This window comes from Pelodiscus sinensis, chromosome 2 (genome assembly GCF_052426305.1).
Source record: "Pelodiscus sinensis isolate ZL-2025 chromosome 2, ASM5242630v1, whole genome shotgun sequence".
NCBI lineage: Eukaryota > Metazoa > Chordata > Testudines > Trionychidae > Pelodiscus > Pelodiscus sinensis.
This window is the reverse complement of record NC_143053.1, coordinates 166,223,274-166,248,046: the sequence shown is the minus strand read 5'-3', so window position 1 is coordinate 166,248,046 and position 24,773 is coordinate 166,223,274. Positions and strand designations below refer to the sequence as shown.

The following is a 24,773-nucleotide window of genomic DNA, read 5'->3' as shown; positions in this document are numbered from 1 at the left end:
AAATAAAAAATGAGAGAGAATTTCATGGGATTGGGTGAAATTTTTCAGGGAGAATCTACTGCAATAAGAATCTCTGATTGGAATAATATTTCTCCAAAATACCAATGCTATGATCTTAAGGTCATCTTCAACTAATCTTTCCCAGACATCCAACATTCGTTTTTATCTTGTCTGCTAAATACCTTGCCTATGCCCTATTTTTTCCTAATCTGGACTCCTGCCATCCCTTCCTCTTTGCAACCTACACTTTCCCCACAACAGTCCATCCACAGCAAGGCTAAAATTAGGGATATGTTAATTGATCTGATTGTGGAATCATAGAAAGATAGGCCTGGAAGGGACTTTGAAGTCACCAAGTCCAGACCCCAGAACTGAGGCAGGACCAAGTAAAGACCTCCCATGATGTAGGATTCCACAACCTCCCTTAGAAACTTATTACACATACTAACTCCCCTTGTATTTATAAGTTTTTCTAATATCTAACCTAAATTTCACTTGCACCTGACTAAGCCCAAAACTTCTTGTCCTACTTTCAGGAAACATACAGAACACTTGATCATAGTCTTCTTTAGAGGAGCCTTTAATGTATTTGCAGACTTATCAGGTCCCTCTTCAATCTTCCTAGAAGTACTATGCTTGCCCTTCTCTAGTCTTCTGGGACCTCACCCATCCTCCTGGAATTTTCAAAAATAATTGCTACCAGTTCGAAGGCTGCTTAAACTAATTTCTTAAGTTTCTTAGAATGAATTTCATCAGGCCCTTCCAATTTAAATACATTTAAGTCGTCTAAATACTCTTTAACCTGTTCTTTCCCTATTTTGGCTTGTGCTCCCTTCCCCCTCATGTCACTCTTGTCTTTGCTCTTTCACTAACTGAACTTCTGCACTGCATCTAGCTTAAATATATTTTCCTTTGCCTTCAAGATCATTACATAACTGCGGCCCTGATTATATAGTTGGTTTACATTGTTTCTTGTCTCACCTTGCCCCAGCATGTGATACACATGGTCATCATTCAGTCATGCAGTATCATAGTTACTACTACATACCACTTTTTTACAATTACAACAAATCATGTACAAAGTATACACTGTAAAGGGTCAATGGAAAAGTTATTGTCAGCTAAGTAAGTTGAGCCAATGTTAATTAATCTATCATTTCTGCATATGAGGCTATGGATATTGACAATGTACCTGCATTTCAAATGTGTTTCCTTCTAGGATAACACCCTCAAAATAATTTACATCAAGTTTAGCCAGCACCTTGTGAACAGAGAGCAAAATTCCATCCACATGAGAAAGGGTATAAGAGACCCTGAAAAGCTCCTCCAGTTTGTCTTCATTTCTTTTCCTGCTTCATTTCTCTGGACTGGATTTCTAACAAGGAAACTCCAGACAAGAACTGATGACCCCTAAACTAATTTCCAGAGAGACTTTGTCAAACTAAAGCAGTTCATTCCATCACTGCTTCACATTTGATATAAGAACTTTGCAATGGTTATATGTATATGATCTTTTGACTATTTTAATTTTCTATTTCTAATTTGTATTTCTCTTAAATAAACCTTTAGATTTTAGCTATTAAAATACTGGCAACAGCATGATTATTGGGGAAGATCTGAATTATATATTGTCTTGACAGTCTCTTGAGATAAGAAGCACCCTTTATTTGATTAAAATGGTTTTTAGTAATCACTCATCATGAAGTCTAGTATCTAGGACCGGGGGGGAGGGGGAATCAGTCTGGGTCTGCACACAAGTGAGAAACAAAAACAAAGCAAACAAAAACCAACCACCCCTCACTGACATGGCTCCCAACTGAGAAAGAGAAAAACACTCCCTCTGCACACCAGAGTTAGCGGGGCCCAGATTTTATGTGCTTTAGCCCAGCTGTAGGGCAGCGTGGGGGCTGGAGCACCAGTGTGGGCTCCCCGTATACTGGGGTGGGCCCTTAGCCGTGGAGGTGGGGGGAGAGAGACGACGACAGATCCAGGCAAACCGGGGACTGCATCTGGGTCCTGGGCCCAAGGTTCCGTTCTCCGATGTAAGTGGTGAAAAAAGGACTGGAATGCCTAAGATGAATGTATTCCGATGTCTTGCAAACCAGTGTGGTGAGAAAGAAGATTATTTTTGTTCCTGGCATGGCATATCTAGTGGCAGAATCAACACCAGTTTGGGGTAGGTTTGCCCTGTTGACTAACTACTTGTCCTGAATCTGGTATTCTAAGCCATGACCCACTTAGGCATCGTGACACAATCATACCAGTGTTGACTCCAAAACTATATGTTTTTTTCACAACCGATTCATTAACCTTCTCCATGCGTCCTAATAAAAAATATTTTGGTTTACCAAACCACCTCATCTTTTTTTACCAACATCTAGGTCAAGATCTACCAAGCTCACACCACATGCATTCCTTGGTTAGGAATTTTTCAGACACCAGAACCAGACAAAGTAAGTTTAGAGTGTGGAAATTATCCCTATCCTCTCATTCAAAAATGTATTTTTCTGAGTATGTATTAAAAGAAGAGCAACATTATTGTACATTTTGTGAGGATGAAAACTCACCACATTGGTGATGTAATTCCAAGAATTTTCACAGAAAATTCATATGTGAGCAAAACTGAAGTCTAATGGCAAGCTCATTTCAATGCTGTTCGATACTTCTCTTGTGCTTATTCATTTATGAAACACATGTTTTTCCTCCTGAAAAGTATTTGAGGGAGGTGAAGGTTAGGAATGCTTAAAAAAGAACTTCAGTGAAATAAACATAAGCATCCTTTAGCCACTCATGTGTGTGATTTGTGGTGACAACCATGATGAGTTCTGTAGTATTTTGATGAGAAAAAAATATCAGTGGCTACAAAAACATCAACTGCTCAAATACAAAGAGAAGAGGAGAAGGAGAACCTCATGACACAAGTTTTCAAGAGAGTTTAACAGTTTACCAGAATTTGACTAGCTTGTCCTTTTCCTTCTCTCTTTGGTGAGATTATTCATAAAAAGTAACTTAAGAACAATCTTCCATCAACATGATTTTTAGAATTGAGATTATTTTCTATACACTTATGTTCTCCTATGAAGCATCACTGGATATATTGCTGAATGCTATAATGAAGTTGTCACTGTTCAGGGTAACTGCTCCTGTATACCCCCTGAGGTCCACCAAGGGCCCCCTACTCTGGCTTCCGGTTCTGCAATCAACTCTCCCCTTCCTGACCGGAATATTACCAGGCTGCACAGCTCCCTGCCAATACTGTGCAAGTCACCCTGCCTAAGCAGACCTGCTTTGCTTTTCTCTTCAAAGGCTACAAACAGCACACCTGTCCAACATTAAGCTACCACACAGCTTTTCCTCAATAAGCACAATAATTCTTAAGGAGAAAGTGTTAGAGAAAACATGTTAAAACTACAAAAGATGCTACACATATGCTAAGAAGCTTACCAGAGATCATCCTCCAATTCTAAATCAACTCCTACAATACGTAATTCAATAAGGCAGGTCCAGTATATTGCAAGACACTGCCATATTTATAACAGAAGTGATTTTATATTATGAACTTTTTGGAATTTCAAAAAATTCACAAATAAGAAAAATAAATATTTCAGTTTGGGACTAAATTTGCCTCCATAAGTCAAATTGGGGAGGCAAAACGACCCAGTGGATAAGATATTTAATTAGGACTCAGGAAACCTAGGTTTTATTCCCAGCTCTGGCACCGGTTCTACTAGGACTTTGGGCAAATCATTTTGCCTCTCGGTGCCTCAGTTTTCCAATCGTTAAAATAATTATTAAAATAATAATACTGCCCTCCTTTATAAAGTGCTCAGAGATCTATGGATGCAAAGAGTTAGATGGGTTTGATCCTTGATTTCAGTAGCACATATCAGGATCTATATAAATGCTATTGCATCTTGAATCCTCTCAAAAAGAACAGGGCCACTCCAAAACAACTATCCCCATCAGGGACTTACTACATCAAGAAACATCACCACAGACCACTGATCAAGCTAATGAATTCTGCATAGCAATGTTCATTCATTGCCATCAAAATACATACATAAATAAAATTCTGACATCTCTGTACCATATCCAGATCTAAAACTACAGTTGAGGAGGGTTGAGGAATCGTGAACACTAGAAGTCGTCTCAGATTTACTTTCCCACCATCTTCTTTGTAACATTTCCCCCAAAGAAGATTAAAAACCAAGGGATAATGAGCAAGATGACAAGTGTCAAAAGATGACCCCTGAAAAGGCCGTGACGCTCCCCAAGCATTTCTAGAGCTGAAATGATAAATATGGGCACATTTGGGCAGAGAATCATAGAATCATCAGGTTGGAAGAGACCACTGGAGGTCATGGAGTCCAGCCCCCTGCTAAAAGCATAAGAACGGCCATACTGTGTCAGACCAAAGGTCCATCGAGCCCAGTAGCCTGTCTGCCGCAGTGGCCAATACCAGATACCCCAGAGGGAGGGATCACAACAGGTAATCTCCCCGTAATCCTCCCCTACAATACATAATTAGCAGGCCTAGTCCCAACTAAATCATCCCAGCCAAGGCTTTGTCAAGCTGGGATTTAAAAACTTATAGGGAATGGAAATTCCACCACCACGCTAGATAACTCGTTCCAATGCTTCATCATGTAACAGCTAACCTAGACCTTCCCCACTGCAACTTGAGACCATTGCTCCTCATTCTGCCATCTGTCACCACTGAGAATAGCCTCTCTCCTTCCTCTTTGAAGATAAAAACAACTAAGAGAAAGTAAAAACTCAATCTGCTTCTGAGCAACCGTATCTATGAAGTACAAGAATGCCTTCCCATAAGAGAGATTTCCACACTGCTCACAGAAGAATACCTTGATGTTGTGTCTACTTCAAGGAACACTTGTCTGTGTCAATCTCAAGTTCAGAGACTTGTACTATTTTTAAAATGAGGGACTTTCAAATCACATCACAACATGTAGTTATTTCTGATTGTTTTGCACCTTTTAACAGATTGTGCTGAATAGCTGAAACTATCCTCAGTCACACATGACTGGGGATAAATGGCAAATGTTTAAAGTTTGGTTTATCTATAGTTTCCTTAATAGATGTAATATTTTAACGTGTCTGTGTTTTGCCTTCAGAGAAGAGGCTTCTTTAAAAAGACCTAATTGCTAAATTCGTGTTGGTATAAGATTTCCTCAAAGTCAAATGAGAGATATAGTGGAATATAAATTACAGCAGCTTGTTATCAAGTTTGCACAGAGTGTTCTTGATGAAGTAGAATTACTATTAGTAAATGAATAAAATAACAGTGTTTTTTTGTTATGCACACTGTGTCATAAATAGTGGAGGTGCTTGGAAGAAAGGAGTTCCTTTGGAAAGTCAAACACATAAGCTAAGCTACTGACATGGTAGTACTTCAACTAAATTCTCCAAACCATCACAAAAAAGTGAGACACGGAACATCTGCCCTACATGGGCCCTTTAAGGGTTAAAATCCAGCCCTGGGAGAGGGCTGGTTGTGTGGCGCTAGCAGCTGTGGCAGATATTAGCCAATTAGGGCCTAGCTGAGTGCAGTGTAGATGAAGGCTCTTGGAGGGGAAGAAAGGGACAGACTGTCACTTGCTCCAGTTGTGGAGCAAGAGGGATCTAGATGCCAGAGAAGCTAACACAGGGCAGGCTGGGGAAAAGGCAGGCAGAGCCGGGAAAGCTCTGACCAGGCAAGTTCTCAGGCTGCAGGGCCTGAGACAAGGCCCGAGGCTACTAGGGCTTCAGGGAGGCAGCAGGTCCACATCCCGGTGCCAATGATGAGTTTGCCCCTGAGGTAAGGGGCTAGATGACGACTGGCAGTGGGTCACTGAGGCAAGGTGGGTTTAGGGGCTTCAGGGTTTCCTGAGTGGGAGGACCCCAAAGTGTGGGGGTGCTGCAGCAGGACAGTGCCCAGAGGGGAGGATGCCATGGTCTGGGAGGGACGTGGGTCCTAACACAAAGTGGTGGAGAATAAGAGAAAGCAGGCATGACTCCAGCCAGAAGGGGGTGCTCCAGGGCTAAAGAGCTGATTTCCAGAATGATCAGCAGGAGGCACCTGTACTGGTGAGTCGTGCCCTCTTACAGTCTGTAAGAGAGAGAGGGTGGGGTGGAGTATCTAGGGCGCTAACTAGATGCACTTTCATTCACAGCACACATGAACAGGCACAATGGATAATATTACTGTGCGTGCGCTCAAGAGCGTCTTCATTTATGCTTTCCTTGCATAGCGGGTCAAATATAGGCCCTTCAGCCACAAGGAGGTGTGGAGAACCTCTGAGAAAGGAGATGGCTTATTAGGGCATGTCTACAATTAGGAGATTTTTTCAAAATAACTTATTTTGAAATAACTCCTAACGTAACTATTTCAAAACTAGCCAATTAGCCTGTCATAAGACGGGATTTTCAGGTCTCTCCTCCACGTTGGTCTTCTCTCCTGAGCCTCCGGTCTCTCTCTCTCCTCCTCCTGCTTCCTCCTCTCTCTCTCTCTCTCTCTCTCTCTCTCTCAGCTCTCCTCCACCTCCTGCCTCTCTCTCTGTTTCTTCTCCTCCCCCTCCTGCCTCTCATTCGGGGGACCACGGAACCCAAACAGCCGGTTGGGCTCCGCACTCCCCGTGCTGCATAGAGGGCACGGAGCCCAAACAGTTGCTTGTGCCACTTGCTCCCACACAGCGGCCAGGCTGAGCGGCGCAGAAGTCAGCCGAGCGCCACGGCAGGAGGCGAAGGAGGTCAGGGAGGTGACGTTCACAGCCAGGCCCCGCCCCCTGGCCATGTACGTCACCACCCCACCCCCTTTCCCCTCCCACAGTGGCGCTCGGTTGACTTCTGCGCCACTCAGCAGGGAGCAAATAGCGCAAACGGCCGTTTGGGCCCTGCGCTCCCCATGCAGCATGGGCCGCCCAGAGAGAACAGCCAGCATTTCAGCATTACAGACTCACAGACATTGGGCTATTATATGTATGATAGTGTGTCCAGGCTACCAGGAAGCCTCAAAATTAGTCCAAGGCAGGCTCCATTAATGTGGACTTGCTACTTTGACTTACTCCCAGTGCTTCCTGGGGCTCTAATTACTTTGAATGACTCTGGGGAGTAGTTATTTTGAAATAGCAGCAGTGGAGCGTCCACACTACCGCTATTTTGAAATAAGTGTTACTCCTCGTGAAAAGCAGGAGTTATTTCAAAATAACCAGCCTGTTATTTTGAAATAATGGGCTTAGTAGTGTGGGACAAAAGATTGTTTAACAGTGGCTCATCTAGAAGTTGCAGGTAACACCCTCCATGTCTCCCATTCACACATTTGAAACTCACAAAATATTCCCCACTCCATGTGTCTAATTTTACACACACAAATGATGCATACAACAGAGTAAGATAAACAGAACTAGCAGATCATGACATGAAGATCGATGGGTTACATGAAATAATTCGCTCAAACCACCTTTGAGTTATGTATATTCGTGTCCATGAGTCCATTTCATAAAGCATGGGGGAATCCGTCATAGACGCTTCAGTTGTTATTTTGAAATAACTCCCTAGCGTTAGGCTTACACCAGGATTGAGGGTGGTTAGCAGCCCTGGACACAAGACTACTCTGCAGCAGCAATCAAGAAACAAGAAGTTGTGGGGCTCTGAATTTCGTCTTTTCCATTTTCCACCCATAGAAAGCAGGAGAGAGGAATGAATGGTCCTCATGGAGATAATTCTGGCATCTGCCTTCCTCACATGAATCTGCTCAGTTGTCATTCAATTAATTACATCAATGTTTCCATTATCCCCAAGTGATTAGTTATTGCCAGTGCCTTTCTAGTTCCCAAATTCCAGTGGCATGGAAGATGTGGGTCTCTCTTGCTTGTATGCAAATTTAAACAAGTTTGCTGCTAATGATAATTTCTGACTTTGGTATGCTTCAGTTAAGCCTGCTTCTTTGGTGACCTTCCACTGGTGGCTTCTCTCTCAGGTATATCCCCTGCCAGTAATTATAAATTGGAGAAAAATGCCTATTTATTAGGAAGAAGCTTTTAATTTTATTTCCCCCAAGAGAGATGTGAGGTATAAACAGGAACCAAATATGGTGACCTCTATTTGCCTCAGAAAAGGCATTCTATTGTACTATACTTTCAGCAGCATATATGTAAGAAGCTTAAAAATGTCTCCGTTTGAAGAAGCAAGTATTTGCTTTACTGCAAGCACTTTGGTTTCTCAAAGGGAACCCTGCAAGCTAATTACTGGCCCATTAGATAATTTATTTCTTGAATCAGCTCAAAAGGATTCCCCTCTGGTTCCAGCTCCTTCATCTGCCTGAAGACTGTAATTCCATTACCAAAGAATGGAAAAATTAAAATTAACCATTCCGAAACAGATGTAGAAATCAGTGAAGTTTAGATATTTCCCTGTGGAGAATTCAATGAGCATTACAGACTGGATAGAAAATGGGATACTATACCTTTAAATTTGCAGGCCTTGATTCAGCAAAGCACATAGGCAAATACTTAACATTTCATTAGGTTTAACTGCCATGTGCTTAAATCTAATGTGTACAGGTTGGACCTCCCTGGTCCAGCTCCTTCGGGACCTGACCAGCCCTGGACAAGGGAGTTTGCCAGACTAGGGGAGTGAGGGGTCCCAGCTTTCCCATTGGGGTCCTCTTCCCAGCCACTGGGCTCCTCTGCCCCCGACCCTATGGCTCCAGTGGCCCTGCCAACTCTGCTGCCCCACTGGCACATGGACTGTACTGACCTGAGGGCTCCACGGCCTCAGCAGCCCCATGAACTGTGCTGCCCCGTGGCCCTGGGTTGACACCGTAGGCTCTGCCAGATCCCGTGGACAGTACAGCCCTGAGGGCTCTGCTGCCTTGCCAGCCCGTGAGCTCCACTGGCCAGCTCAGCTTCTAGCTGCCGGCAGTCTCTGCTTCTGAGCCTCTTTGGTCCTGGAATATCGGAGACCATGGATATTGCTAGGCCAGAGAGACCCGGACCACAGAGTTTCAACCTGTGCAAGAAATACTCCTTTAGTTTTTACTCTAGTAAAATGCTCCAGGCTTTTATGCTTCTTTTAAAAATTGTATTTGACTTATTACATAACTATATTACATAACTATTTTCTAGACTTTAGAAAATAGTTGTTAAAAGTATAACCATCAAAAGTAAAGCGAAAAATATGTCTGCAATAAAATATATCAGTAACGCTACAACAAATTCTATCCATTCAAAAACCACATTTAAAAGCTAAAAGAAGAACATAAGTGTTGCCAGGTCTGGTACTAGCCATTAACAACTTGGATAACAGTCGACAGTAAGCTTATAAAACTTGCAGATGGCACTAAACTGGGAGGGGTTGCAAGCACTTAGGAGGGCAGGATTAAAATTCAAAGCAACCTTGAGAACTAGAGATTTGATCTGTATTCAAGAAGATGAAGTTCAATACAGCATTTTCACTTAAGAACAAAAATCAAATGCACAACTACAAAATAAGAAATAATTAAATCAGTGGTTTGCAAACGTTAGTACTGTTTATCCCTTTCCAACAGCAAGCTTCTTAAAGACACTTTAAATAGGCAAACCAGGCTTTGGAGGTAGAGGTTGACAGCTCATAACACCACCCACTCCCAAATGTAATAGCCTTGAAAACTATAGCTATATGATAGTACCGCTGAAAAGAACCTGGGGTTATAATGGACCATAAACTGAAAAAAAAAATCAACAATGTACTCCAGTTCCAAAAAGGTTAATATAATTTTGGGATGTATTAGGAGGAGCAGTGTGTGATACATGAGAGGTAAGTATCTCACTCAGCTAGCGCTGGTGAGGCCTCAGGTAGAACATTATGTCCAGTTCTATGTACCATACTTCAGGACAGGTGTGGGCAATTTGGAGAGAGTCCACAAGCAAGCAATAGAAACAATAAAATGTTTTGTAAACCTAAATTAAGGAAAGGTTAAAAACTGGGCACTTTTAGTTTTGAGAAAAGACCTGCCAACAGCCTTCAGATCTGTTCAGGGCTGTGATTGATTGTTCTCTGTGTTTACTGAAGGTAGGACAAGAAGTAATGGGGTTTAATCTGAAGGAAGAGAAATTTAGATTGAATATTAGGCAGAACTTTTTAACTCTAAGGGTAGTTAATATCTGCAGTTGGCTTTCTAGGGAAGGTTGTGGAATCATCCCCATTGGAAGCTTTAAGTAGCAGGTTGGACAGACACCTGTCAGGGATGGTCTAGATTTAATTGGTGCTGCCTCACTGCAGCAGCCTTGACTAGATATCATCCAAGGGCCCTTCTAGTCCTACATTTCTATTGTGCTAATCATCATTAAAATTGGTAACAAAAGAATATCATATTTTAGCTATAAAATGTCAAGTGTTTAGAGAATATGGAACACAATTGGTCGTGAAAATGTCACCATCCTTTTTAAAACATTCATCTCCAAAATTGTACTTTGCTTGATTGTTATAAAAATACATACTTCAGCAGGTTCTGCCCTGTAATACTAGCTATCAGAAGTCAGCAGATCTGATCATTGGCAAGTCCTATTGACTTAAAGAGGATAGACTTCTGCAGGGTGTCTAACAGCACCATGACGGATGCTCTAGGGATGATCCTGGATAACCGCAAGGTTTTGGCATAGCTAGGGATATATCTGTACATGGATTGGAATAATAAAACAATGTTGGCAGTAACAGAAAAAAAATCATATTTCAAAGTCACTTTCAGTGGTTTGATTGAATAGCTCTCACTAAGTCAGTAAGGACATGTGCTCATTTATCAGAATGGAATAGCATTCTCCCCTGAGCCTCAGATATTACTGAATATAATCCTTCTTTCCAAGCTGGTTCTGAAGTAACAATAAGTAAATTTAATCAGTCCATACATAGCTAGCTCTACTATGAAGGCAGAAACAGAATTAACACTCATACTAGAAGGGATTAGAAAAGCCTGAGCAATTTTACAAAGGGATCAAATTTAACAGACCTTTTTTTAATATATAGTTATGGCACTAGAGTATGGATAAACTCAGTTCTCCAAGATTTGATCTTTCAAAAACATTTTTGAGTTTTCCTGGAAAAGGAAAGAATCAGCCATTGAAACCTTGATCAGACTGAGTATTAAGCATTCTGAATTTTCTGGTTTATGTAGTAGATAAAAATTGAATTTCAATTTCTAACATCTCAGTTTCCCTGGCATTTACATTCAGTCTAGAAATGCAAGTACTCATTTTTCCTTTCTACAATTTTAATATACAATAAAATACTTGTCAGACTTTTATTTTCCTTCCAGAAGCATCTGTTTGTATAGCTTACAGACTCATGACACCTGTCAAATTGTCTACAGTTCTGTTCCAGAATATGATCTGATGAAGTGGGTCTGGCCCACGAATTAAACCATCTTATTAAGTCTTTAAAGTGCTACATAGTTTTCCTTTTGTTTTAGAATAATAGGGAAGATACTTGTTAAGAATTTCACCTTCTTACATACCCCACCTACCATGAGAGTCCTGCTCATACTGGAAGTGGGAAGGAAACCACAACAATTCCATGTTTTCCCTTACAAAGCATCTTATGAGAAATTCACCTCGAATAAGGCAGTAATATAGGAGAATAAGCCAACCAAAATGATGGTCTCCCAATATTTATCATCATTATGAAGAATTGTTTATATGACAAATGAAAATGTTATGCATTACAAATGAAGGCTATTATAGTATTGCAAAATCTATTAGCAAAAAGCAAAATGACAAAGAAAGTGAAGAGCTACAGTGTCAACATGAAAATCCCATCCCTGATAAAATTAGTCTTTTTAATAGAAAGCTTCTTTTGGTACAGTGCACTCTGTTCCCATATCAGTTATTTAAAATAGTAATATTGAGTCCCATTATGACATTTAGGGGTCAACAGCAAGATAAGTAACTTCCCAGGAGGAACTTTATTAGGTTCAAGATGCTCTAATATGCTCATATAAGGACTGTTGTGGGACCTAATTAGAAGTTTGAGCAAAGATTGAACATCTGATAGCAGAACTATACGAGGGTAGTAAAATGTGGGTATCGACTCAATCACACGTCCACATTTAGGAAATACAAAGGTAATCAAATTAATTTGCTGCCAGTTCAATCAGTATGATCTTGGAAGATAAATCTCTTAGGAGGTTAATAGGAGCTACAGTTGTGTGATTAATCAAACTGGCCACATGATATTGCTCATCTATCATAGAAAATAGAGTGTTTGTTTAGGAATGAAAAACATACCTCATGTTGGATAGTAGCTGCTTGGATAGATTAAGCTGTTATATCAAGCTTACACCTGGAAGCATTGTCTTCAAGTTTCCTGGCAATTTAGTGTCCTATCCTGCAACCCTTGCTCATGGGAACTGACATTATATATTACCTTTGAACTCACGGCAGTCACTTGCATGGGTATCGACTTTGTGTATGCAAGGGTTGTGTATGGAAAGCACATAAAATCTTTACTATTTTACATGTGTGCCTGCATTAATAGAAAAAATTGGTAAGTGTCTGCGGTCATACACTGCCAATGGTCACTCCACCAACCCTATCAAGGGCTCCGTCAACACCTGAATTACATCGTCTCAAAGTTCAGCATTATTCTAAAACACTCTTCTGAAAAGTCATGTAATACAACACTTCTCTTCTGATATGATACTAATTATGCAATTCAAAAGGGTAACGGATTACAACATTATTAACTTTTTTAAATTTAATATTTATATATTTGACAGTAATCATGTGTCAGTAGTGGAAAAAAACAACTTACACAAAGGATTGGTATGATAAATTTCCCCTTAGATTTTCCTGCAGCAACAGCAAAACAGAGGATTCTACCCAACTCTTAAAATCTGAATGGGAAAAAGTTCATCATATCTGGATCAACTCAATTTAGTAGATGCAGAATACAAGTGGTGATAGTTACACATCATTTCTGTATTTTAAACCCGGCTACTGTAAAACAGACCTTGACCAAAAGAAATAGAGGCTTTCATAGGCCACTTTTATATAGTGTAATCAAAGCTGCAATACTACAAATGAAATCCTACTGATATTTTCCAAGTGAAAGGCCGGAGCTGCCGTGCCATGGCCCCATCCCTCCCTGGGAAAGCTGTCCTGCCGTGCTGCGGCCATAGCCTTTGGTGGTCAGGCATGAAAGCAGTTTTGGGAAGGCTGTGCCTCACCTTGCCTAAGTTACCAGCCACCCATGCTCATTATGAATGTCAGTACGAGTGAAATCAGGACTTTACAGGTAGAAAGGCAATAGGGAACTAATCTGGCAATGATGCTGACTCCTCAGAGACCACTTCTCTTAGTTGGAGGTGGAGGTGCAATTCCCACCTTGAACAGACATGCTTCAACTAATTCTCCTTGAGCCAGCACACTAAAAATAGAAGCATAACCGTTAGGGCAGCCTGAAGTACGAACTTAGCCCATGCTCCCCCTGCTCATGTTATTGCAACTACACTAGTTTTAATGTGCCAGTTCAATTAGAGCTCGCCCAATTCTGTCCACTCAAAGGTTAAGTGACTTGCCCTAGACTACACCCTGTATTGGCAGTAAAGCGGAGGAAAAAACATCCACAAATCCTGACCCACAGACCTTAGATTTAACAAGAAGCTCGCATTCCTAATATCATCAGCATTCTGTTTCCCTTCTCAGTTTCTATGAGCATTATCACATTCCTCATTATTTCTTATGGGAAGGAAAAAACACCAGGAAGTGCTACAGCATGGAAGAAACAGGTCATGCAGCATTCCAGGAGAGTTAAGTAACTGACAAAAGTATGTTTGTGCAACATATTTTCAAGTACAAGTAGCAATACTTCTTCCCACCTCTCAACAGTGAAATCTTGCATAGGGAACACGGAACTCCGTTCAGTATAATGAAAAGACATGCCTCATTAATTCTTGGACATCTTCTCATTTCTTGGTCATAAATCCTATTACCTTGTATTACAAACTGCCATAAGACTCACAGATAAAAGATAATTTATGATCAGTGTACAGAAGCTAATGTTTCTGTACTCCTGAGAAACACAGTACCCAAAAATGAGAAAGTAGATATGTGAAATCTTAAGCTATTCATACTGAGCATGGCTGGCATGATAAACACAACAGAGGACCTAATGTTCTTCAGCCAGAGCGTAGCCTAATGGTAATTGACATGAGCGAAATTTCAAGCATAAAAATATGCACTGTTACATAAAATATCCTGCTCCTTATTAAGGGTTCTTTTTTCACCAAAGAGAGAAAAATACGATCACTATTCCAGGTGGAGATTTTATATGTTCTATTTAATTTTTTGCTTAAATCCTCACATTGAAAATTGCTTCAAAGGAAATTCTGGAGCAACTGCTCTGCCTCCCTATATATAATTGGAGGAATGTGACATATTAAAAAAATATAATTTTCATTATAATTCGTCTTTGCTTTGAAAAAAATCGAAGTGCTCGCTCTATAAGTGTTTGGCCTAAAAAACAAAACTCTTGATATTATTTTACCCATTTTACAGACAGTGAAATAAAGGCACAGAAAGAGGTTGAGCAGCTTACTAAATGCACATGAACCAATGGCAGCTCTGCTTCCCTGACCTAATCATGTTGCTCACTTCTATAAATTCATCATACATAGAATTCCATTGGTCAATTCATTCCTGTTAAGATTCACAATGAATGAAGTTGTAGATTATTCTTATAAATTATAAAAACCTGATGTTAAATTGATCGCATTATATACTTTCAAAACACATTTTATGGACAGGGATTGTAAGTGGTTTACCATAAACACTTACTATCCTCTGACAAATATATTAACTTATAATGCAGGCTAATGCAATGAACACTAACTGGGACTACTTCTTAAAACAATCCAGAAACGTAAACTCCCGTAAGACAGTGGCAGCCTGTTTAGGAAGTGGCATATCTCAATAAGATGACAGAACACTGGTGTTCTGGGATCAGCAGCAGCTTCCAAATCTGTTGGTCTTCAGGACCCAAGGAAAGGCTCACCCTTTATTCAGGCTTTTAGGGATTGAGAAAAATGATAAAGATTGGTGTTTTTCTCTCTATTTTGATTATAAACCAAAAAAGCAAACAAACTAATAAGGAGGCTACATAATACATAACTAATAATATACTCCTATGTTAATAGGAAAGTCTATTATTTTGGAGGTAAAAGGCTTTTTTGCTCATACTTTGCTGAGCAACAACAAAAATGGATCCTTCTTCCCAAAGATATTATGCTTTCAGAGTTGCATGCTACATGAACATGAAAGATTTCCTAGCTAGACATTGTAACAGTTAAGGGCAACTGTGCTTATGTTCTCTCAAAGGCACTTATTTTCAGTCTTCTGGCTCCCAGCAGTTGCCTCACTTGGGCAGAAACCCTAGCTTTTCCCTCCCTTATAGGGATATACCCAAACTTTTATATTCCTTCATAGACGGTGGGTCTATATAGCACCCTAAACTCAAAATAAGCTACGCAATTGAGCTATGCAAACTGCATATCTTATCTCAAATCTATTTAGAAATAGCTTATTTTGAAATTTGGTGAGTCTACACAGCGCCAAATTTCGAAACAACACTATTTCGAGCCATCCCTTATCTCTTGTGCAACGAGGTTTACTGGGATGGTGAAGTAGAGTGCCCATTATTTCAAAAAATATTTCGAAATAACCAGCAGCTTGTATAGACGTGGGGTAGCTATTTTGCGATACCTCCGGTATCCTGAAATAGCCATTCAGTGTAGACGTACCCATAATGTTTTATTCCCAGTAGGGATGTAAGCCACTTGTTGACTAGTGACTCGACTAGTTACTCTCCAACCCCCCCTTGCTTCCTCTGTCAGAGAGAGGCAACAAGGGGACGGGTGATGGAGCTGCTGCTTGGGGGAGCTGGCTTAAAAGCTGGTTCCTCCACCACAGCACCATCTCCGCGGTGGGTGGGTGGGAGGAAGAGGAAGCAGGGGAGGCAGAGGTGCAGCGGAGCACTGGGTGCCAGCCAGGACAGCTAATTCCCAGCTCGCGCCTGGTTCCCCACATTGCGCTTCAGACTTTGAAATGCATGAAGAGCCTTGTGGCTCCTCATGCATTTAAAAGGCAGAATCGCAGCGGGGTTAGCAATCAGGCCCTGCTGTGGCTCTGCAGTTTCCCCTCCTATCAACTAGTCAATGGAAATTCCATCAACTAGTCGATTAGCTGATTAAACGCCATTTAACATCCCTAATTCCCAGATATCCAAACTACTGTCTTTTAGCGAATATACCCCACACCTGAGTAAACCCCGCATCCGAATATACCCCGCAGTTTTTGCAGTTTGAGTAAAAAAAAATCTGGTATACCTCGTGCACGAGTATAACCTGCAGGGTATACAAGACTTTTTTTCAAACTGTGCGGGGGAGGGAGAGGGCTTCTACGGGTCGGCGGGGGGAGGAGAATTGGCCACCCTCCAGGTGGGGGAGCACTCACCCCCCTGGGTCCCACACGGCCGCACAACCTCCAGGTGGGGGAATGAGAGTGCTCCCCCGCCCCTTCCTGCGGCCGCACAGCCTCTAGCCTCCGGGCGGGGGATCACTCATCTCCCGGTTCCTGTGCAGCCGCAGGAAGGTGGAGGGGGAGCGCTCCTGAGCAGGAACCGGGAGATGAGCACTCCCCTGCCCGGAGGTTGGTGGCTGTGCAGCGGGGGAGCGCTCACCACCAGGTGAGTAAAAAAATTTTTGTATACCCTGCACTTGAGTATACCCCACAGGGGGCTGCAGAGTTTGTAAATACAAATATAACCCGTGGGTTATATTCGCTAAAATACGGTACCTAAACAAGCCAGCATCAGTGCTTTTCTTTTCCCTCAAAGGCTATCAACAGAGTTTCCCACAATTAAAAGTAAACCACAGCTCTCTCTAAGCAAGCATATTTATTCTTAGGGTAAAAGCATCAGAAAGAAAATGTATTAAAACAACAAAGGGATCTACTCATACTCATATACTAATAAGCTTACCACAGATTCTCCCCCCCCCCATCACACACACTCTGCAACAAAGCCTCTGGTAGGATGTCAGTTCTTTAAACTCAACCAAGAGTCTTTTCCAGAGTCATAAATTCTTAGCAGCTTCAGTGTGAAGCAAGAACCCAAACTATGCATATCAATCTGTTTCTTTATACAACTTGGGCCTTGAAGCTCCTGCCTCCAAAAAGAGACTGCAAATAATGGATCTTGTTTCCGGGCCTACCTTCCAAAACATTGTGGTTCTGAATAACAGGTGGACAGCACTTGGTTTTACCTCACTCCAAGTATTTCCCAGGAATTTCCCTTCACACATATTGTCCCATTGCCCCCAAAAAACCATTCTGTCTGCCACATTGTCCGGTATAGTGCTTTGATTATCCAGGCCCACAATAACATATAAGCTTAACATTTCATACAATGGACTCCAAAGATATTCAGTAGGTTTTCCTCAAGGATTGCCACGTCATCATTAATTTTATAATTTGTCTTAATGTATCATGATATCCCACTTCTTTGTTCCACAGACTTGCCTTATTTAAAAAACAAAACAAAACAGTTCATTTTCCACTGTGCTCAAATTCTCTCCAGCCTTCATTTTAAATTACAAAGGAAAAAGAGCAGTCATTTTCTGCAACTATTTACAAGAGAAAACTATACTGTAAGCCTAAATTGAATGCAATAGTAAGAAAAGTACTCTCAGTTTAGGAATATCCTATTTATAAACTACTTATTTGATCTTATTTGGAAAACAGAGGGTTAAAATAATTTTCTAAAAAGACCATGGCAACAGATGGAAGATACTGGAGATAAGTTTAAACTAACAATGAAACAGAATTGTGTGTCAGTTAGCTTTAAGATTCTGCCCCTGGAACGTGACTTTTATTTCTGAATACAAGCAACAGCCTGGAGTTATAAAAGTCATCAGCTGGCAATACTGTACATCAGCCAGAAACGGAGTGGGAAAAAAAGTAATATCCTGTGTCAATGAAAAAGAGCATTAACATGTTTTGTAAAAAGTGTAATAAAAGTAGTAAAAAGTTATCAGTAAAACAATCAAACAAAAAAAAAGCCCCAATCCACTTAGCAACAGTGCATAAGTAATAATGATACAAAAGACTTTAGTTCAGTTTATTGTGGGGAGGGAGGGAGGGAGGGAGGGAGGGAGGGTGTGTGTGTGTGTGTGTGTGTGTGTGTGTGTGTGTGTGTAAGTGTGTGTGTAAGGGACACATTATTCCTTCAAAAATCACAATCTTAACTCTGACATTTTAAAAGCCACTGATTAAAAAAAAGAATTAAAATAGATGTGTGATAAAATCACACATTTTAAATGCTATTCTGGGCATTCCTATTCTTATTGGAACTCTTAAAAATGCTCTAACTAGCCTGCTCAAAAGTCTCCTAAAATTAATTTAGTGTCAGTACAGAATGGGCAAATCATTCACGTGTAAATTACTTCCTACTTTCAGATTTGATCGCAATTATCCTTCAGGCTGGTTTTTCCTCACTTTGTTCCCTATCTGGCCTTTTAGATTTGCAACCAATAATCAGAGTCATTCCTTGTCAAACTGGAAAATGAGCTCCAGTGCCCAGCATCCCTCTTGCAGACAGAGTACCTCACGTTGATAATGTAGAATTTGCCTCTGTGGATTTAAATCTCCAATCTTTTATAGAACCTCATTAATGCTTCTCAGATTACTGTGAAGCATGCGTATATAGTATAAGCTTTGTCATCAACTTTGCCAGTGAATCTCATTCTATAAGACAAGTATGCAGCCTGTTAAACGTCTAGAAATCCAGTCACCAGAAAAAGTATTTCTAAACAGAAGGCTATAAGCAGCTGTCGGGGGGCCGAGGGTGCTCAGAGTCAGATTTACGTTCTAAATTAAATCTTAAAAGTGAAAGCTGTGCAAAATATCATGTGTGCTATTTTCTGAATCAAAATTTGAACACTACAAAATCAGAACATTTTCAAATAGAGTCTCTGATTAATCACATGTCAATTTCAGTCATGAATTGCAGCACTCTGATTATATGAGGATTATGGCTAACAGGTTTGTCAAACTCTTCAACTTTCCTCCTCTCTCTCTCTCATGTGTCAGTCATATATATTTCTGTTTAAAATGAAAAACAAAGGGAAGGGGGGGGAGCTAGATAAGTTTAATTCTACTGGAATTTAATTTAGAAGCTCAAATATTTTCCCTTCATACCCAAGCTCAAAACTGAAAAAGTACTGGCTTTTACTAACTTTTCACTTGTTTAGTTTCCCACTCTCTATTTAAAATCTATTCTTGGTGAGTTAACTTTCATGTCTTCAGGCAGAAAGAGCAAAATATACCATTCCTGTACTGGTGCAACCATAAATCATCTCCCAACAAACAGCAATATATTTTAAATCTAGAGCCTGATGTACAATCCTGAAGCAAGCAGTATCCCCACTGAGAGAAATGGCAGTTTTGACTGTTGGAATTGCAGGGTCAAGTGACTTTCATGTTTTTTTGTGATCTTACACTTCATTTCACTTACAGGCTGAAGCAGGTAGATGAGGGAGCATTCTTGAATAACTATAACTGGAACAGGAGTGATGGTAGTTGCATGGAAGAGAGTCTCCACTGATGCCATGATTTGGTCAAAACGTCCCCCAAGTCCACCCAAGGTCACAATCATATCAATCTAGAAGAAAAAAAAATCAAGGTAAAAAAGGAGAACTTTAAGAACAGTTATTTAAAAAAAACCAGTTTATACGATGGGACCTCAAACAAGGTTTTAACTACAGAGACTTTTGCCCAAATGAACAGTCCTTTGGAGCAGGTATGTTACTCCAAGATTTGGCAATTTGCCTGACCGATGACTTCTACAGTATCTATGGGCTACTGCTGGCACGTTTGCAATTCCACTAACTTCAGTTAATTTGGACCTATGCCTTTTTGAACGCATTGGCAGCTCAGACATCCAGATCTTCAGAGATCCTTTAACTCACATTAGTTGCCCAAATGCTCATTAATTAAACCCAACAGCAACAATGGATGACACTTTTGAAGATAGCATCTGTAAAGACACTTGTGCTGTGCAGCTATAAGAAAAATAGAGCCTGCCATTAATGTCATTCTAGTACCACTGAATGTTATCATGTGATTCCTGGGTTAATAAAATGTCATGTATTTTTCACAGCTGTCAACTAATGCTTTATAAATTCAAGGTTAGTGATGGTTCATCTGATAACTAAAGAACAGTTATAACATCACGCATGCACATAATATTTTTCATCCACAGATCTGAAAGTCCTTTAACAAATATAAATATTATCCCCATTTTACAAGAGAGGAAAACAAAGTAAATAAATTGATTAGTTCTTTAATCCAGGAGCAGACCCATCAATTGGATTGGGCTACTCAATCAGTTTAGTATTAATCAGTGTAAGGATAGCAGAATCTTGCCCTGAGTGATCTACATTTTGCCCAACAAGTCAGTGACAGAGCCAGGAACAAAAGCTCAGGTCTCCTGTACAGTTCCCTAACCAGTAGAAAATGCTGTTTGGAATAAATCACAGTCTGGTTCCAACCTCAACAGTCACTCAACAAGCAAGGCACAACCTCTGTATGTTGCACCTTCCCTTACCAGTAAAATGGTAACATTTACCACTCTTTGTAAAATGTTTTCAGATCCTCAGACATAAGGTACTATCTACATGTAAACTATGAGTATTATTAGTACCATAACATAGGTCACTTATGCTCAGTAATTATTTTTTTAAGATGCTATTTTCACATTAGTCATGACTAGAGCTTTGCCACAATGTAGCTCTAAAACTTTTACAGTCTGCTTTGACAATGGCCATCTGGTGGATTTTCTAGTTTTATAGCGCTTTAGTCTACAGCCAGGGCAAATACGTGACATTTTACTCAACCCATGGGCCACATAATGGTACTTTGTGTATCTGGAATGATATATTAATAAACATCAGCTTCTATTTTTATCACAAGGACTAGAACTTTATGATTCAATTGCCTACTTGTCTGTATGCAAATTAAGTCCTTTTCCTTTAGTCAAGAATATTGCCACGTCTTCTATTACAGTTCTACCAAAACAACCCTTCCCCCAAATCCCTACACTGAACTAGTGTAATAATTTTCCTTAGCTGTGAACATTTAAATAAACATCCAGATTCTTCCAACAGAGAAATCACTATTTTCTTATGTTGATAAAGATCACAAAAAATCCAAAATAAACTTAGGATAACCATAAAAGATTCTTACAGGTCTTCTGTTTAAAAAAGCTATACAGCCAAGGTCTCCTGTTAATTAAGCTACATTTTTCATTGTATTATTTCTATTGTAGAAACAACCTGTTTTAGTTTGACTGGAAGCAACTCCTGTTTAACAGAGCTGAATCTGATGACATATTTTTAGAAAGAAAGAATTCCTTTAAATCACTAACAGAAAGGCCCCAAATCTGCAACAACAGCATGAGAGTGGATTGTTGCACCCATCTGGAGCTCCACTGACTTCAAGGAGACTCTGAAAAGACTCACCGGGTTACCTGCATAGAACATATGGTCAGCTATAGGACTGGGGCTTTAATTATTCCCAATGATCCAATTTTCAGAGAGCTAAGCAACTGCTCTTCAGTTTTATGGCATGGGTTTTCTACCATATGGGTACCCACAAGGATTGTTTTCTTTCCTTGGGCCTTGAAGGGGAAGCATTTTATTTTGCCCTGTTGAACTATTATAATACAATTTTAATATTACACCTGGAAATATTCAAGTATACAATATTTAACGTGGGTGAATGAGAGGGATAGAAATGTGCCTAGTATTCCTCATGCACTATATTTCCCTCTCCCAAAAGCACTGCCAATTTGGATGCTGAATTTTGCTCTTAATCTATGCACAAATTATACCTCTTTCTAAGAGCAATAGGATCTCTTGGAAATAATATTGTCAAGTCTTAGCAATTATTTTGTGATACTGGTAAGAGACTGCTAGCTAAGAAAAAATAGTTTTTCTATTAAAAAGAATACTATCGTACGATACAAAACCATGTAAATATTATTTCATTTAAAATAATGGTACCACACTATTTAAAGAGATTAGCATACAATACAGTAACTTTTTTTTTTTTAAACAAAAATTAGTTCTTTAATGTTTTAAACATCACAGGAATATCATGCTGAGTACAAAGCTATAAAATGTTAGGGTTGGGTTAAAAAGATATTCATTTTCACATGTTTTTTGTATATATTATTCAGGAACTATTAGGACGTGGCAAAACGTAATAGAACTGCGATGAGTAGGGAAGTATAGATGACAGCATCATCATCACAAAAGCAGGAAGAGTACAATATTTTTGATGTTTTGACCATTGCCTTGCAAAAGAAACATGGCATCAATGGTGACAAACAGATGCAGATAATATTCTGATTTCTTTGAAGGATTTGTTCGAAGCACTAGGTGCTTCAATGCAAACATCTACTTCTCTCTTGCTTGCCTACCCACCACAAAAAAAGAAAAAAAAAAATCACAGCCACACCATCCAAGACCTACAATTCCCACTTGTAAAGTCACAAACCAACAACCAAGAAATCTTCTCTGTCTTTGATATGCCTTTCAGTGTGACACAAAGACAGACAGACAGACAGACAACACAAATATTCCCCCTCCCCAGAAATCCTGCTTATTTTGGGCTATGAGGCAAAGAAGGAATGAATTCCAAAGCCCAGAACCTCTTACAGATTAAGGGTATGTCTATACTTGCCCCCTAGTTCGAACTAGGGAGGCAAATGAAGCATATCGAAGCTGCAAATCAAGTGTGGGATTTAAATATCCCGCTCTTGATTAGCATATTCGTGGCCGGTCGCCATTTTAAAATGCCGGTCGCCCGATTTAACTTGACGCGTGTAGACGCGGTAGTCCGATTTAAAACCTTTCCCTCAAATTTACTGTTACTCCTCATGAGTGGTAACAGTTAATTAGAGGGAAGGGTTTTAAATCGGACTACTGCGTCTACACGCGGCAAGTTAAATCGGGCCACCAGCATTTTAAAATGGCAACCGGCCGCGAATATGCTAATCAAGCGCAGGATATTTAAATCCCACACGTGGTTTGCAACTTTGGTATGCTTCATTTGCCTTCCTAGTTCGAACTAGGGGGCAAGTGAAGACATATCATAAGACTTATCCATCTTTAAATGATATACTTGTGAATTCATGTTACAAAGGATTTCAGGAGTTACAGCAAGGAAGTATGTTAGTATTACTCTATTGTAAGAAAAATACGTTACAAATACTATCTTAGCGTCACACTGTGATCCAGCAGCTCAAAGACACTGTGATTTCTCTCTCACCCAATAAGAGTCAGTTCTGAACCCATGGTAACCAAGAGGAATAAAGGCTGCCATCACATCATGATCAAGTTGCCTAGTTTTTGCTACCATTCCTATTGTGAATATGGAAATGGAAAACTGGCTTTTAACAATATTCCTACGTATACATTGGTCTCACTGATTTTCTTCTTTCATATGTGGATAGATTAATAATATATTAATTAGAGATTAAAAAGATGTACATTTAAAGGAACAGGTAAAAGGGAGAAAGGGATGGAGCTAGGGAGCAGAGTGAAATGAGTGAAAAAAGTTTCCTAGGTATATGTTGCTATGTATCTAGAAGCCAAATACAAAGTTGAGAATCACACAGAGCAACCACTTTCCACTCTTTTGCAGCACCTTCACAATCAGTCCCTGGTTGAATGTCAGACTATTCTATCTAGACTCTCATACTGTGGTCATTGTACTAGGTACCACGAACATGCAGATCACTGTGGGTTGGTCTTTTCAAGAGGAAAGAGCACAATCTCCCAAGAACTAGATGGTAAAAGGCTTATTTGTTGCCATCTCCATATCTTACAGCAACCTTGAGACCGTGCACTGTGGAAGACCCAGACCAGGGGGTGATGGTAGTTTGATAGAAGATAAATATACTGGCCACTGGATGAATAGTTTTCCCTTTGCTGAGTGACTAAGGCAGAGACTGCTGCTGAACAACCAGAAAGATCCCGGAGCCAAATTAAAGGCTTGCCAGAAGCAAGAGAAAGAATGGGTAATCAGAACGCCTGCAGCCCATTAAGGACTTGCTGGGCCTAGTTTAAAAGGCTCCCCTTCAGGGAGGATGAGGAGCTAAGGATTGGGAGTGAAGAGGTGCACTGTGGAAGAGTTGATAGGATGTGGTCAGGTACAAGGAGGAAGATGCTGGGAAGGGTTTTATGGAAAGTAGCCCAGGGAAGGGCTGTAGTTCTGGTAGTGGAGGAAACACTACATGTTGCCACTATCATTAGGGTCCCTGGAATGGAACCTGGAGTATAGGGTGGGCCCAGGTTTCTCTCAAACCTGCACACACCACTGCAGAGCCTACACCTGAAAGGGGAGGTTAAGACTAAAAAGGGGTTTCATCCCAAACCTGTTTAATTGGCTTATGATGAAAGTGGCTCAGTAGTCTGTGACCCCTGATCTCCAGTAAAGGGAGAGAGACAATGTTGAGGGTCACAGTGAGCCTCTGGAGGCAAGTGCTAACTGCCTAGAAGCACAGGACTGCCAAGGCAAAGCCAGAGATCTGCCACAGGCACACAAAGGGAAAATATCTTCCCATTGATGATAAGGTAAATAATCTGGGACCATTCTTCAAAGGGCATTTATATACTGAAAGATGACTGGAGAAATGTCCCAGAGTTAGGTTTACTGTCTCTTGGTAAAACTGTCCCAAGTTTGATC

At 40.3% G+C, this 24,773-nt stretch overlaps 1 protein-coding gene across 8 annotated transcripts in view; it reads right to left on the bottom strand.

Annotated features, from left to right (window-relative positions):
• Window positions 1-24,773, bottom strand: part of TPK1 (thiamin pyrophosphokinase 1) — a 506,485-nt gene that overhangs the window by 186,366 nt on the left and 295,346 nt on the right. For all 8 annotated transcript variants that reach the window (XR_016348922.1, XR_016348921.1, XR_016348920.1 and 5 more), the window contains one exon: window positions 19,537-19,683. Coding sequence is in view for 4 of the 8 variants with exons in the window: in XM_089776507.1 (XP_089632633.1) it covers window positions 19,537-19,683 (147 nt within the window). In the remaining 4 variants the exon portion in view is untranslated. The remainder of the gene's footprint in view (window positions 1-19,536; window positions 19,684-24,773) is intronic.